The sequence below is a fragment of the Strigops habroptila genome, chromosome 3 (assembly GCF_004027225.2).
Source record: "Strigops habroptila isolate Jane chromosome 3, bStrHab1.2.pri, whole genome shotgun sequence".
NCBI lineage: Eukaryota > Metazoa > Chordata > Aves > Psittaciformes > Psittacidae > Strigops > Strigops habroptila.
The window spans coordinates 52,624,102-52,639,751 of NC_044279.2; the positions used below are offsets into that span (position 1 = coordinate 52,624,102).

Consider the following 15,650-nt stretch of genomic DNA (forward strand, 5'->3'; position numbering starts at 1 on the left):
CCACCATTATCAAGACAGTTTCTATATCAGTTTTAAGGTAGAGTAAACCTCTTACGACAAATGTCGGGTGTTCTCCAGTTTATGCAGACCCCATTTTCCATGCAGATGTGAACGTAGGAAGTTATCATCTCACAGGCTTCATCCTCATAGCAGCTGGTCTCTACGCAGGCCTCGTAGAACATGTTGGGGGAGATTACCCTATGGCACTCTGCAAACTGATCGGAGAGCAGAAGGTGGCAGTGGCTCACTGCATGCTCAGAGCATCTGTCTTCTCTCCGGATTTCACAGATCTTCCCTGGCTCTTCCACTGTCCAGTCTTGGATAAATATGCTGCTGTCAGAAGTGACAGAGCCATCACGTAATGTGAAGTCATTGACGTGGTTCTGGTCACACACCCCTAGGAGGGTGAGTAAAAGGAAAACAAAAACTCTGAATACAGTCAGCAATAAAATAAACCTAGAGAAAACAGGACAGGTTGGGGCCACTTGGTGAGTGCCAAGGAGAAGGGGAATGAACGATATTCCTTATAGCTATTATCAGCAGAGGAATAAAAACCCTGGGTCTTATTTCCTTATTAGAGGAGGTATAGGTTATGCCATGGAGGTATAAACTATACAACACATTATACCATTGAGAATACCATAGAATTAATTCTCCCAGATAGTAGTACCCTCACAAACCTTTCATCTTCACTGCAAGCATAGGTCGTGTCTGTCACATAAATGTATATGTAAAAACCTAAAGTTAAACCCATACAAAACAAAACAAAAACAACGTGAGCAAGAAAAAAGGTTCTTGAAAAGATAGCACAAAGCAAACATGAAAGATGCCTAGCCTGTTCTTTCTAAGGTATTACTAGGACTCAATGAGCATTGATAGCCATAGTAGCAAAACCTGCACAGATTAGCAATGTGCTAACAATCGAGGATCAGTTCAACCAGAGAGGTCACAGGTTCGAGGCCACACGAATAACAATAACATAAATAGCAGCTGAAGCCCAAGTAGGAAGCTGTTAAAATTACCTACCACAAAGCCCTTGTGTTCCTGAAGAAAAGCTCTTTGAATTAAGTTTAAGAATAAATTCATTGTTTCTTGGAGTAAATGTGAGATTATGTCCAAGATGTACAAACTTGATTTCATGCATTATTGCTCCATAGACAGTGACTTCAAACAAGCTGCTAGAATAGGGGATATGAACCCTTTCACCATTAACAGTCACCTGTTTTCAAAAAGGAAAGATCATCACATAAGTTCTAGGAAGCAATTAAAAATCAGCCCAATCTTACAGCTGAAACACATTTTGGCTTCACAAGTACTTAAATCCAACTGATTCTGGACATAAGAATTCATTTTGCAAACTGAAACCTTCTATTGAGTTTAAAAATGTACAGAACTAATTGACCTTCATTCTGTGTATTACATAAACAAATCTTTCAACATTTTCCCGTATGAGTGCATTCCTTTAGCATCATGTAGTTACAAACTAGCATCTAATGACTTGATTATCAATGAACCTCAGTTAAAGTCAAGGCTGTCCATCACCATGCAGAAGTGGGTGCAGGTGCTTTGGTCCATCCTATTTTGCCACATGAGTCAGAAGAGATCACCTTTGCAGGCTAGCCAACTCCTGAATGTCTGAGAAACCCAGAGACTGAAAAATGTGCCATATTGAATTTGAATACTTCTCTGCTTATAAAACAGAAGTAATGGATACTAAACTGGACTTTCTTCTAATGATGAGGTCCACCTGCACACAAGGTAATAACAAACTTCCTAGCTCTTCAATTAGCCAGTCATGCACAGATTTGTGAAAAATACACTGCTCTCCCATATACCACAATGACATTGTGCAAAAGATCTCTGCCAAAAGAGAAGAATCAGAGTGCAGCATGTCCTGTCTATAATCCCTGCCTTTCTGGCAGAAGTGTCAGGGAGACATTGCCAAATCCCATTTTTTTCATACTATCACACCAGCACAATGGGGAGAACAAAAGGAGAAACATGTCTGGCTCGTTACGTGAACATAGATTGTATCATGAAGTGGAAACGAGGCGTTTGCTCAGAAGCCTAAGTATAGGCTGCAAGGGGAACAGAAACCGGTTAAAGGGAACAAGTTTGTCCTTATAACCTGAATTCTATAGCATAGGCAGACAATGCCTATTGTATTTAGCTTACTGCCATGTCACTGAAGAGCTGAACAGATACACCACGATGTTTCACTTCAATGGAGTCCATACAGTTCATTTTCGGTGTTGCTCTACATGGTCCTTCATGGAGGAGAACTTCAATATCATGTTGCATGTCTCGAAACAAGGTATAGGAGCAATTGCCAGTCAGCTTAAAATTCAGCCCATCAAAAGTGACAATATGTCGAGATGAACTTCCTATACAGAAACCTACAAATCAATGAGGGGAAAAAATCCATAGGCATTTGCTTTTGTTCAAATACTATTTCTTCACAACTGTTAAGGGCATGTGGAACCAACTAATGGTGCTATCAGTGTATTTGGCATTTGGAAAATTATTACAGATGCATTTTTTATGGGGAGGTATAATTGAGTATCTTTTAAACTTTATAAAATATTTATGATTATTCAACTAAAATCCTTCTACCTTTTTGAAATACATGTGTCCAAAATGAAATGTTAGCTTTCAAGGGTTTGGATAATCAAATGTGCTTTTAGGGAATGCTATAACTTGGAATGTTTATTAGTTCAGGGATCAAAATCTAGCTACTCAGCCTAGGTATTTCAAGTAGTGCCTTGAAGAAATTGTTCTTTAAATAGCCAGTTCAGCAGAGGACATTTTAAATTGACATTATGCATTATAAAGGGAAGGTTTATATAGGATTGTAATTTACTTTTAAAAAGTAGTCATATGGCTTTAAATGTAAGCCAAATCTTCCGAATTACATTGGGAAGTACAATCACTCTAAGCTTCATCAAAGCCAAAGAGACTCAGGCTCAGAACAGAATTTAAATGCTGTAACGCCTACAAGTTCCCATTTTGGAGATTTCTGCAAGTTCTAGCTGTAATAGCATGCATGCTTAGGCTGTAGAAATGCATTCTTTTGTACAGCTACAACCTTTAAGAGTTACTGTAGCTGATGTTTTTGACATTTAATTCAAAATAAACATCTTGACTAGTTTTTATGGAAATCAAGTATGTGACTATAGTGCATTTCCCACAAAGACGACATAAGGCTCAGTCCCCAAACTCAGGCTGAGGTGTACCAGAAGACCCAGTGGCTGAGCCTATGCCTTGTTCCACCACGAAATGCTCTTCCCTGAGACAGCTTTGGAGAGCCACACTGCATGGGGTCAGGCATCCCTGCCTTCTTTTTTGCCTCCCAGATTGCCACCACTTTACTCTTGTCAGAGCATCTGTCTGGGCACTGAGGCAATCTGGAGGCTCCAGCTCTGTTTTTTTGTTTGAAATCATCATTATTCCTCCCTCAGTCTTCCCTTCACATATGTCAGGCCAAACCCTCAAGACTAGAGGTGGACCAAGAATACATCACTTGTTTACAGCTTACTGAGATAAATTTCTGTTTTCTTCCATACATCCTTCTTCTCAGTCCACACAGCTTTGAAAATTGAGTGCTGTTCTCTGATAAAACACAGTAGTTTTGCTAATGTTAAAAAAAAAAAAAAAAAAAAAAAAAAGGCAAGCTTGCAGTGGCCCTGAATTTGCAAATAGTATTATACATTCCAGGCATCGGTGAGACTCTCATGTTCCTAGCTGCCTGTTTAACTGATGTACATCATCAGTTCCTCCCACAGTAGTCATCTTTGATGTGTACAATGACACGAAGCATTACGTTAGGGTGGTGAGACACTGGAACAGGTTGCCCAGAGAAGCTGTGGCTGCCCCATCCCTGGCAGTGTTCAAGGCTGGATGAGGCTTTGAGCAACCTGGTCCCATGGATGGTGTCCCTGCCCATGGCAGGGTGTTGGAACTAGATGAGCTTTAAGGTCCCTTGCAACTGATACCATTCTGTGACTCTAAGATGTCTGATAAACATTTCAAGTGATGGGAAGGGAGAGGCATACATGCAAAGATAGGTACTCACACGGACACATCCATCGGCAGCCACAAGTTTCTTCAGTCTTAATAGCAGGAAGATTGCTGTGACATACTGGTTTTGGCATCCTTTCACAGTTAATTTGGTGACTCTCCAGAACCGTGTAATCCCCTGGAAAGCATGTCACAGTGTGGCACTGGTCTGGTAATGTCCATTTATCACCAGGCTAGATAGGGAGATATGGATATTTAAGAACTGAAAAGAATGGAGGGGAAAAAAAACGCAGAACTTGGCTGCTGCCACAATCCTACAGCTAGCAAGTAAAGTGACACTGACAGCAGTGCTACTCAAATTAGCCCTGGATAATTAAATAATACAATGCAGTGTATTAAGGACTTCACAAGGGTAAGAAAGTTTAAATTAGTAACACTAAGAAATAGACTCTGAAATTCCAAGCAAAAGATAATAGTCTAGAACAGCAGATGTTTTGTTACAGCAGAATGAAGTATCTGGTACTTCAACTATTGTTAGCTTAGCCATCCTACAGCATGCATGGATAGCAAAGTGAAAAAAGAATTCCCTTTAGCTTTTCCTTAAATGTCAAAGCCTTTAGTTTTCATAAGCCACAGATGGTCATGGCACAGCAGGAATTAAAAATATTTGTTCCAAGCTAGAAATGCGTGGAATACTCCAGTTATTTTATCCACAACTCCAAAACTTTAAAACAGTTCCTCCCTTCCCAAAGGGAAATTGTTCCTTTACCAGGTTAATGTTAGTAGATACACGTAGTAGTTTTGTAAAATTGAAAATAAAATGCAAAATATATTCTCCTTCTAAAGGACAGTCTAAATTTTAAGGCACCAAGATTACATACATCACATACTACTAAATGACAGAGAAATAGATGCGGTTGCAATCTGGGATATCTCAAGATTTGTATCTGCAAAAAGCTGAGCTCTCTGGCCCCAATACCACAGAGCTTTAAAGTCTGTAGATAGGCTCCATGAATTTCAAAACAGAGCATTCATCCCCAAGTTCTGCATTCCCAAGAATATCCCTGAATGTGGGAAACAGCCCTTTCCAGACCTATCTCTACAGAGGTGAGTCAAGAAACATCAGTAACAAGCGAGACAGTGGTTCTATGAACTGGATAACATTTCTTGATATCCACAAGCAGAAGGAAGTGGGGAAGAAAATTGCTATTAGGCAAGGTCATCTCCCATCCTCTCCTTTTCAGGATTCCCATGAAAGAGAAGAGCAAAGTGATAAAATACCTAGGTAATCACAACATAATTCACAGACTATTCTTGGCACTAATGCGCAAACCAAGAATGATGATGTGAAAGCATTGCTCTCTATCTTTGAGCTATGTGATACCATCGATCTAAAAGAGAACTGCCAGATTTGCAGTCATAAAAACTTACATATTAAATATGAGTTAATTTACTGGACCTGCTTTGTATGTTCCAGGACTTTGAGAAGGCAGCTTGTCCTGAAAGTGACTTAATACTTTTCAGGTTTGTGAGCCTAAAGGAAGCTGTGAAAAAGTAACATGAGGAGCTTTAAGTATGGAAAAAACATTTAGATAGGAAGAAATTGAATGGTTTTTAATTATAGTTGTCTTGCCTACAACTCAGTAAATGTGGAGCACCTGGAAGGGTACATATACAGCTGCACAAGTCTGGCAAAGGACCCTCTGGCTTCCATACACATTTAATTGTTTTTATTTCACGCCTTAACGGGATATCTATTGGAAAACATCTAAGAGCTGGACAAGAAAAGCAAAGCACAGCACATTAAAGCAAAAATACCAGTTGAAGGATCCAAAAAAGACAAGAATTCTGGTGCAGAGGAAAACGCAGGGACTCTGAAGACAAAGAAAGCCTAAATCCCAATTGATGTGAAATCGTAGGAGTAAAAATAGGAAAGAAAGGAAAGCAAAAGCAGAGGTTTCTAAATCGTGAAGGATAAGTCTGCTGAAACCGATGAGCCTGCCAGCACAGCGGAGGAAGCCTCAGACTTCCTCTCTGAGGGAGCTCTGAACCTACAGACCTGAACTTGCTCACTATTTCTTTCTATTACTGTGCATCTGCAGGAGACAGACACACATACCTCAACCACCTTCATCAGCTGGCACCTTTTACTTTAGTCTGAGTTTTGTTTGTTTGTTTGTTCTTCTTTAAACCAAGTGCTGAGCAATACTAGAAAAGTCATGTTATGGAAACTGCTAGTACAGAAATGTGGTTTTTATCACCATACATAGACTAGAAATGCAAATCACTACACAGATCACTCAACGATGAAGTGCTACCTTCATAAGACAAGTACCTAAGCTTGTATTATCACCTTTATGCCTGCGTAGAAGCATCAAGACTACTGATGAAAATTGACTACATTAAAAAAAATTAATCACAATCATACACATTTTGACAGCTGGCATGTTCAAATATTTAAACGGTGGTTCTTTACGCAGCCTGTACTCTGCACTTTCTGAACTCCTTGCAACTGGATATGATGAGTACTAAAAACTTACACGGATCCAAAGAATGACTGAACAAATTCATGGAGGAGAAAACTATTGAGCATATCAAACACACAAAGGTGCTACTCATAGCTCAGAGTGCCCCTAAGTCAAATTGTTCAAAGCTAGGACAGTTCAGGGAATTTTCATATATACTTACACATGTTTTCCCTGATTTCTATTTTTGGCCTCATAATGAAGGGGATTTGATGGATTTTTTTGGCCTGATCTAGTGCATTTGATCTGTCTTTCTGCTATTAAAAGTGACCTTAGGAATGAATCTTCCTTCAACAGTCATTTCCAGGGTAGAGGTAATTAAAAAAAAAAAAAAAAAGGAAAATTTAACAAATCATATCACTCACAATACCAACAGGATTTAGGCTGAGATTTTGGATCCTGAGAACTCTGATTTCCTTGCAAACTGCCAGAGGTCAGTTCCCACAATCTCCAGGTGCACAACAGCCATCCCACTTGGGGAACTGAGCCTCCTGCAGTAACTCCCTGAGTAACGCCTGAAATATTATGGATCCGATGCAAGAGCCTCTGTTTTCTGAATTAGGAAAGAGCCTTGACTTTTCATCCCCGTGGATTTGTGGACTACGCTGGAACAGGGTAACAGGACAACTATGGTACATTACTGCCAGTGAGGTAATCTAACCCTGTGTGGTGCTGAACACCAGAGGCAGATTTCCATGGTGTCCCACAGCCACCAGGGGATGCTCAAAAGCCTGCTCCAAAAAGTAATGGCTACCATGTTGGCAGTGCCTTCTAAAACCTTTTTTTCCCTGGCTGACAGAAAAGTAACACAAAATCCCCCTAACGGCTGTCATTTGAAAGTGTGATTCTTTTTCATATGCACTAGAACTTGGCCTCTTTTCTTCCAAAACCATTTTGGTCAGAACCGAAATTGTGCTTTAAGTTTATCACCAAAAAAATTAAACCTGACACATGTGAAATTCAAGTTTAGCCTTCCCAGCACTTGTCTACAGGTACCTGTGTCTGCTTCTAGGAGCCCAGAGCCTGGATACATGCAGTTCAAACCAATAAACAACAGAAATCTCATTAGTTTTTTGTTTTAAATAAGAAAGTTTCTCAAGTTTAGTTTTCAAGTTTCGAGCTGTCATGTTTTTCTTAATTAGGTTGTCAATCTCAAAGACACCAGGTTATACATAGTGTCTGATTTAGCTAAAACCTTTCTGTGTCCTGACCAGCTGACCAAGGCCAACCATGCATGGCAGCTTTGATATATTTCCTGTGTCTAGACAATTCATTAGTATTTCTTTAATAGCCACATCCTTCCTTACAGTGATGTCTTCACAAGGGAAAAATCAAAGGAATATTTTGATGTACTGGAAATTCAAGATAAATACTAGGGTAGAACTCATAACTGACCTCTACTAGAAAGCATGTAACAAACTTATGCTAATATTTTTAAATTCCTAAAGTGTCATATATGCTCAAAAACCTTGGCATTTCACCTGAGATGAAGGAAGTGAACCATTTATAACATCTTCATCATTGCTTTCTTAGAGTGGATTGTGTTTGAGAGATCGGATAGTTTTACTAACATTTCTGAGCATTTTCCTGGTATTAGTAAAAGCTTTTCTGAGAACTTGGATTTCATTACTTAAGATGTGGTATTCTCTAGAGAGGTGACTGTCACGCAATAATTACCTCACTATAAAATTTTTAAAGGACAAGGTACTTGTATTTTTAACAGAAGGAAAGGGTGTGGACAATGATGTTGCCTCCCCATATACATGCACCTTTATTTTGGCCATATCTAGCTTTCCCAGAAGTTCGTTCACCAGTAGATGTAAATATATTTTTCTTTATCAGGGAAGACACACACTGACACAAGTTTTGGCTCTGCACTGCCAATGGTATTCCAATGCACTGCAAGATCAGGTGTCATTAGAAGAAGCCTCCTTTGTGTGCGAAGTTATCCCATCAGTTCAAAAGCCAACATTTTCCCCCTCCAAAATAATTCTTAATATTTTTCAACACTTCTCCTTTCAGATGACCTGTGGAGGTATTCATGGTCCTGCATGAACTTTTAACTTGAAAACCAGATGGATGAGACCCAGGCAATACACTTACTTTCTTTTTGTTTCCATCCTCATCTATACATTCTCTGACAGGGTCTGAAAGAAAAAAAGACATTTTTAGCTATCTCGCTCCCTTATCCAGCTTTACAGATTGATTACTTAAATATATGACTTAGGCTGTAAGAAGGGGTTTTTGTGTTAGAATGTGAGAATCCCTACCTGAAGACTGCAGGCATTCGCCCAAAGCGTACAAGAGTAAGTCAAAGAATGCATAAATTTGTTACTGCTAGCATTACCCGACTTCTGCACTGAGGTTGGTCCCAAAATACCATGTGAGCAATAGGTAGGCTATAATTCTACAGTCTTCCTTATACTGGCACACAATTCTGCCCAGATGGTACTTAAAAGATCATGGCTTTAGCTCTGAGGCAGGGTCCAGCCTTACTTCTGAATCTTGTGTTGAATTGAGAATATTTCTGGTAATTAGCAGGTAATGAGAATTTACACACCCATGCACACACACATTTATTAAATGCAGAAACATAAATACGGCAAGTGACCCCAAGACAAGATTTGTCAGCAACTAGCATAATTATGAAAATAGATGCAATAAGAATACTTAAATTCAGCTTCCTTCCATTCAGGCTTTACTGTGATGGACAGTTTTTTACATAATCAGTTAGATTGTCCACTGAATTGCAGTTTCTATGTTTATGTGCTCTCATAAAACACCTCAAGATGCAAAGAAAGTAATTTCATATAAGTACTATGGCATGACAATGTGTCTAGGAAACTAAACCACTGACTAGCAAACTGTTTATATAATACTATACTATTCTAGCATATAGACACTACATACTCTGTCTTGTCCAGGACAAGTAATGAATTTTGAAAGCATTTAGGAAATCTTTTAAACCTTTCTAATAGTATTATTTTTGGTACACTTCCATACATAAAGTAAGACTCCCTCTGCACAAGAAATCCAACTGTATGAATCTGGAGGGGAAAATTACACTTTACAGATTGTAAAAGACTTATATAAAACAAACACACCACAACAAAAAAAGAAAAAAAAAGAAAAAAGTAAAAGAAAGAGAAAAAGGGAGAAAAAAAGAAGATAGTTTCATACCTCTTAGCAAAGGCTTTACCATCAGCAAAAGGGAAAGCTAAATTTTTCAGATTTAGGTGTCTAATATAAGGTACTTATCATTCAAGTTTTTGAACACACACTTTGTGCTGTTGGAAAAGCTTCCATAAATCTACAAAGCTTTTACCTCTAGTACTGACAGGTTATAGCACAGATTGCAATAAGTTACTAGTTTCAAATTCCTGCTCTCCTTCCTATTTCTTGGATCAATGTAATTTACGGCAAGAAAATCATGTATTTTACAGTGTGAAGAGGGGAAACGCATCTTTAAAAGCTTATTCTGAAAGAAAAGAAAGAAAATGGCAGCTGTTTAAATCTAGAAAATGGCAGCTGTTTGATGCTCTGGAGAGATTTTAAAATGCCAGAAGTGATCCCAGTGGAGACTGATCGGATATCTCTAAGCTGGACTGTGCACACTCTGCAACTTCCTCATTCTTACTGGTACTTGGCTCTGAAAAAAGTCCATTTATTTTAATGGAGACGTAACTAAGCCCTAGTAATGCTGGTAAAAACCTGTGCAATGACTAACACAATGAGACAGTGGTTTACGGAGAGGACACATAGATGTTATTGTAATAGAAATAACAACAACAATATGAATAATAAATATCTATATCTACACAGACCAAGGACACAGAAGGAGTAAAATACTGACTAGAGTTGAAGCAAGTTTCCTTAGATGGGGAGCATTGCTATCTACAAACAAACGGGTGTTTGTTTAAAATATTTTACACCTTTTGTCCAGTATTTGTTTTCCTGGAAAAGTTAGTGCTTTCTTATGCTTTTTGTTTTCTTACTCTTTGGCTGAATTCTTTGTAAATATAAACAGAAAAATATGTAATTTGAAATCCTTATTTACAACTAACTCGTAACATTTCTGAAGCTGCCCTCATTCATTCATGACAGTTTGAGCTTTCCTAGGATCCTTCAGTTAATGACCAGCCCTGATTATTAATATGATAGCTTGAAAGTTTAAAAGTCTTGTTGAAAGTTGTTTGATTATAATAGCAGTTGGCTACATGCTGAAAGGGCTCAGATTTTGTTTTACACCTAAGCAACAATGGTGGTCCAGGTCAGCATTTGTGATGATTGTTGGTGAAACACTAATGAAGGAGCACTGGGCTGACTTCTCCAACCAAGAAAAATCACTCTGGTTCTGGCATTTGAGTTTCTGGGTTTTGCTCTAGTTACAAGGCTACAGCTATATTGGACTTACCCATGCACACTTTTTTGATAAATTCACCATTCAATGTGATCATAGTGGACAAGTCTTCAAAGTTCTGAAGCTTCATGATTCGGTTAACAGCAGATGGCCCAGTCAAAGTCCTTAGTTGCTCTTCATCATATCTGTTCCCAACTCCAATTGGAAACAGGGATACCCCTAGGAAAGGAGAATAAAAGGTTTTTAGTGGGCGATGCACAGGAGAAGGAGGTCTTTCTTGTATTTTTTCACTTGCTGCTTGGGAAAAAATTTTTTTTATTTAAAAAAAAAAAAAGAACTGAGAAAAGTTTTTTTCCAACAGTTAATTTTCATTTACCTCTTGCATCACTCCCTCCACATAGGCTAAAAGCCATTAAGGGCAGAAATGGTGATGCTCTAATCACAGTGTTAGCTACGATGAGCTCTATTTGTCCCAGGCATAAGATCATGCATGGTCAACAAAACTCATCTGCAGACTTAATGACAACATCAACAACTCTGTGATTCTGTGATCACTTTTTTCCAAGTGCAAAATAATCTCAATGTGGAGTTTTCTTTCTTCAGTTACATGGCAATTGGATTATTTTCAAAACATTTTGCCAAAAAATAATAGTTCCTAATTGTCATTTAGTCCATGGCTTATTCAATAGCTCCCAAAGCAGCCTACAAAGGAAGTCAATGTTCCCCAGATGAACACCTGAGGAAGCTCAGGTACAGAGACTACAGCCAGAAAACTTGAAAAAACATGCAGCACACATTGACAGCAAAAGCATATTCTTGTATAGGTCAGTGCAGAATCTGATCAAATCCTCTCTCTGTTTATTATTACTACAGTGAACTTTTCAAGATTCACTGTTCTGCGATAGTACTGAATTTATAATATTAGATTATTTTTCTCTCATCCCTGTCTATCCATAGGACCTTGGAAAATGAAATGCCACTAATATGTGAAGCCTATGGAAGCTGCTCAGCTTATATTGCAGATTGGCCTTGAATTTACCAGTAACTTAAAGGCATTTTCATCAAGCACATTTTGTTCAGGCCTGTTTCTTACCAGAACATTACGCACACTAAGTCATGAACTTATATGACCATACCAGCACCTTAATTTTACATCCTTTGTTCTAGTGAATTACTTTAAAAGCAATAACTCTGCTTAAATATAGTGACAGTGAAATGAGCTTTACTATTCATTCTTGCAGAAAGTGCAGCAGCTTCCACAGTGTCTTCTGATCTCCCCGACACGATGACTATCGCAACCTTTGATGCGCTGGGTCTCCCCCCATGAGATTCCGACATTGCATTCTGAACTACAAAATCAATGGCTTTTCCTGTGAATGAAGAGATGAGACATAAGATAGAAAACTCATAGGGGGCTATAAAACTAAATATTAATTTGTATTAGTAGGTTATACAGTACTGGAAAATACTTGGTCTTAAAGGATTTTTAATGCCTGCTTTATTGCTGGTACATAAAAGATCTCAGCTATTAAGAACTTGCTAGTATTATTAATACAGCCCAACACAGAGGGACCATCCTTAGCTTCCCAGTCTCTGAAGCAATGAGAATTTTACTACCCTTCCTTATCCACGAGGATAAAGTTATTCTCCTCACTTTACTAGTTACCTTTTCCGGAACTATTACCACTGCACTACACAAAAGGGAAGATATTGTAGAAGAATGCGTACTTATTTCTCAATTGCAGAGCAACAGTGACATCCAGTGGCTATCTGATCTACAATTCACACCATCCTGAACTGAACACAAAAGTTGCTCAGCTCTTAGAGAAGATCTAGGTCTTCCCTACTTTGGTCAGCTTTTTCAATGGTTGTGAAAAGCATTGCCTTCCTACTACCTCTCTGAAATGTAGACTCAGACTAACCCATAATGTCAGATTAACCCATAAAGTAACAGGGCAATCCATATTAAAAACAGAGCAAGGAAAAAAAAAACCCCGCCAAACAAGCAACCAAGCAAAACCCACCAAACCCTACAAAACACATGAAGAAATTCTACCTTAGCTACCAAATCACCAACTGGCTTAAATGGGTAGCTGCTGCTCTTTCATTTAACATCTGTGAACACTCAGGCAAGTTTTTGTTCAAACTTATGACCTCAGCAAGACAGCATTTTGCTAGTATTTGTATTTAGACATGTATTTGCACAAATATTTATACTGGGAATTGTGATATGCAGCTTTCTTAAAAGCTCCTTTGGGCTTGGTAGTTATCAGGTCAGGAAGTAGAAATGATACCGTGTGACTGATGTGACATGCAGGGCAAACAGTGAATGGTGAATAATACATACTTGAAAGACTAGTTCCTCTGAGTAATTTGTAATAACCATGGAGCAGAAATATGTTTGCCTGAGGAATTCACTGAACAATTTTAAATAACAAACACATTTGTAAAAGACTGGAAGTCATATCAGAGGTAATTCACCAGCACACCCCCAAAATACCTTAGCACTTTGCACTTCATGTCTTCTTTAACCACTTCATCCACCTCCTTTTACTGGTAGAAGCAAAAGTTCCTTTTCCCAAGCTGCTGTAAGCATGGACAACCTCTAGGAAGCTCGCTCAGCACAGTGACTATTGATAATGTGGCAACAGCAACAGAATATTCTAGAAGGCTTTAATCAGAGTTTCAGGAAAAATTTACCCCTTGGAAGAATCTAGCCTAGAATAGGTCTCTGGAAAAAGTCCAGATGTTTCCTTTGCCATATTACTGGTTTGGAGGCGATGTACCCTTCTCAAATATTATTGCTTCCCTCACCCTTTCCTGTTGTTTCATACACCTTACATTCCCTGACTGACAGCCTCATACCCCCTTCCCACCTTATCCAGCCACCTCTTCTTCGCCATTAGCCCATTATCACTATTTCAACCCCAGAGCCTTAACCCCATCTTCATGTGTCATCTCTCCACACAGATGCCCACAACTAAACAGAAGAGCTGAGACCCTCCAGGAACTGCAGCTAAGCCCTGTCACACCTACCACATGAATAGGATCCACATCAATTTCTCCTCCTATAAATTTCTATCTACCATGCACCATTACAAGTCCAGGTCGGATGGGGCTTCGAGCAACCTGATCTAGTGGAAGGTGTCCCTGCCTGTTGGAACTAGATGATCTTTAAGGTCCCTTCCAACCATTCTATGATTTTATGACTATCTATCTCCACTAGTAATCTCCTGTCTAGAGACGGTTGCATATTTTCCCAAACACTAGTTTTTTAAACAGAAAGATGCAAGCTTGTTTTAATCAAAATGCCTTTTGGAAATGTAAATTATGACTTATAAGGAAAAAAAAAAGATAAAACATCAACAGAAAGCTTTCAACAGTACTTAAGAACAAAACGGGATGTTTCTCTTCTGTTTCTTGCAATGGTTATCTTTTATTTAGTATAGATTAATTTAATTCCTGTAACTTGATTTTCCTTCCCACTTTAATTCTGAATTATATTTTATATATGAAATGAAAACAGTTTAGAGCTTCTGTTCGGTGAAAATCTCAAAATTTGGAATGTTTTTCTACTTGCAACAAAATATATTTTAAATATCATTATAGCTGGGCAATGGAGATTCCATTTTCACAAACTACTACAGAAAAATTAACTAGCCCCAGGTATTTAATTTGACTCATGTCCTATACACCTGTCTCGCAATCATTGCTACAAATGGTTTTGTTGTCCAATAGTTACTCTGTATGTCTGTAGAGGTAGATGTTAGATGCAGAATTGCATGTTAGCTATAAATAACTAAGAGATAAAACAAAATTCAGAAAATTAATATGACCATATTCCAGTCCCTGAGATTTCTCCAGGATGGTCACTGTGCCAGAAAATTGACTCATTTCCCTTTTGTCCTACAAGGAATTACTAAAAAAGTATTTCAAGTTTTAACTTTCAAATATTTTCGGTTAAAATTTTGCACAGTAAAATTTACAAATGAATTTTCATTCATTTGTGAAAAGTATTTGGAATGTCTGTATTTGTCTTTTTTAATGACACTTTGATTTCTGTGTGGTTGGTGAGGTCACCAGCTGATCCAGCTCCATTTTTCTTTCTCCCATTAATCCTGAAAATTTTCAGAAACTTCCATACAGATCTTTAAACTGGAAAATCCATTATTTTTATGATTTCTAATAAAGAAATCAAATTCCATTGTAATAGAACCAGGGACTATTTCAAAGTCCCCAAAAAACAATTACTCATTTTAATGCGTGGAAAATTTGTTTTAGTGTACTAAAAACTCTTTGGATTTTTCCCCTTATTTTGAAGCCAGCTCTAGAGAAAAGAGCCAGGTGTCTGAAGATAGGATCAAATGAAAACTTTTGTCCTGCTAGAAGGATTGAGAAAGTCACCATCCCAAGCTGGAAGCTGTCTCTTCTCACCTGTTTGCCTCTACATCCCACCAGGGAGGGAAATACCTAATCAAAGTCATAAGAAAAAAATATTGACTGCTAGTAAACTGACCAACCTGAACTGCAACATAACAATAACCTGCCATTTTCATATCAATAAAGGCCATTTAAAATGCTTACATGCTACATAAGACTGAAAAGAGAGTGCACAGCATCTTGGACATAATTAAACTAGCTTCAAAATGACCAGGTCTGAGCCACGCAGGCTTCAGCCTCTATGAGACCACCTTCTGCCTTTTACACCCCTTCAGCAGCTGACATCTGGGCCACTGCTGCTGCTGGCT

General features: G+C 38.4%; 1 protein-coding gene across 1 annotated transcript in view; it reads right to left on the reverse strand.

The window, feature by feature from the left end:
* Positions 1–15,650, reverse strand: part of VWF (von Willebrand factor) — a 134,842-nt gene that overhangs the window by 36,866 nt on the left and 82,326 nt on the right. The window contains exons 31-37 of the mRNA XM_030480334.1: positions 12,129–12,272; positions 10,957–11,121; positions 8,646–8,689; positions 4,073–4,250; positions 2,176–2,396; positions 1,027–1,219; positions 56–397 (exon numbers count right to left, since the gene is read on the reverse strand). Coding sequence (XP_030336194.1) covers positions 56–397; positions 1,027–1,219; positions 2,176–2,396; positions 4,073–4,250; positions 8,646–8,689; positions 10,957–11,121; positions 12,129–12,272 — 1,287 coding nt within the window. The remainder of the gene's footprint in view (positions 1–55; positions 398–1,026; positions 1,220–2,175; positions 2,397–4,072; positions 4,251–8,645; positions 8,690–10,956; positions 11,122–12,128; positions 12,273–15,650) is intronic.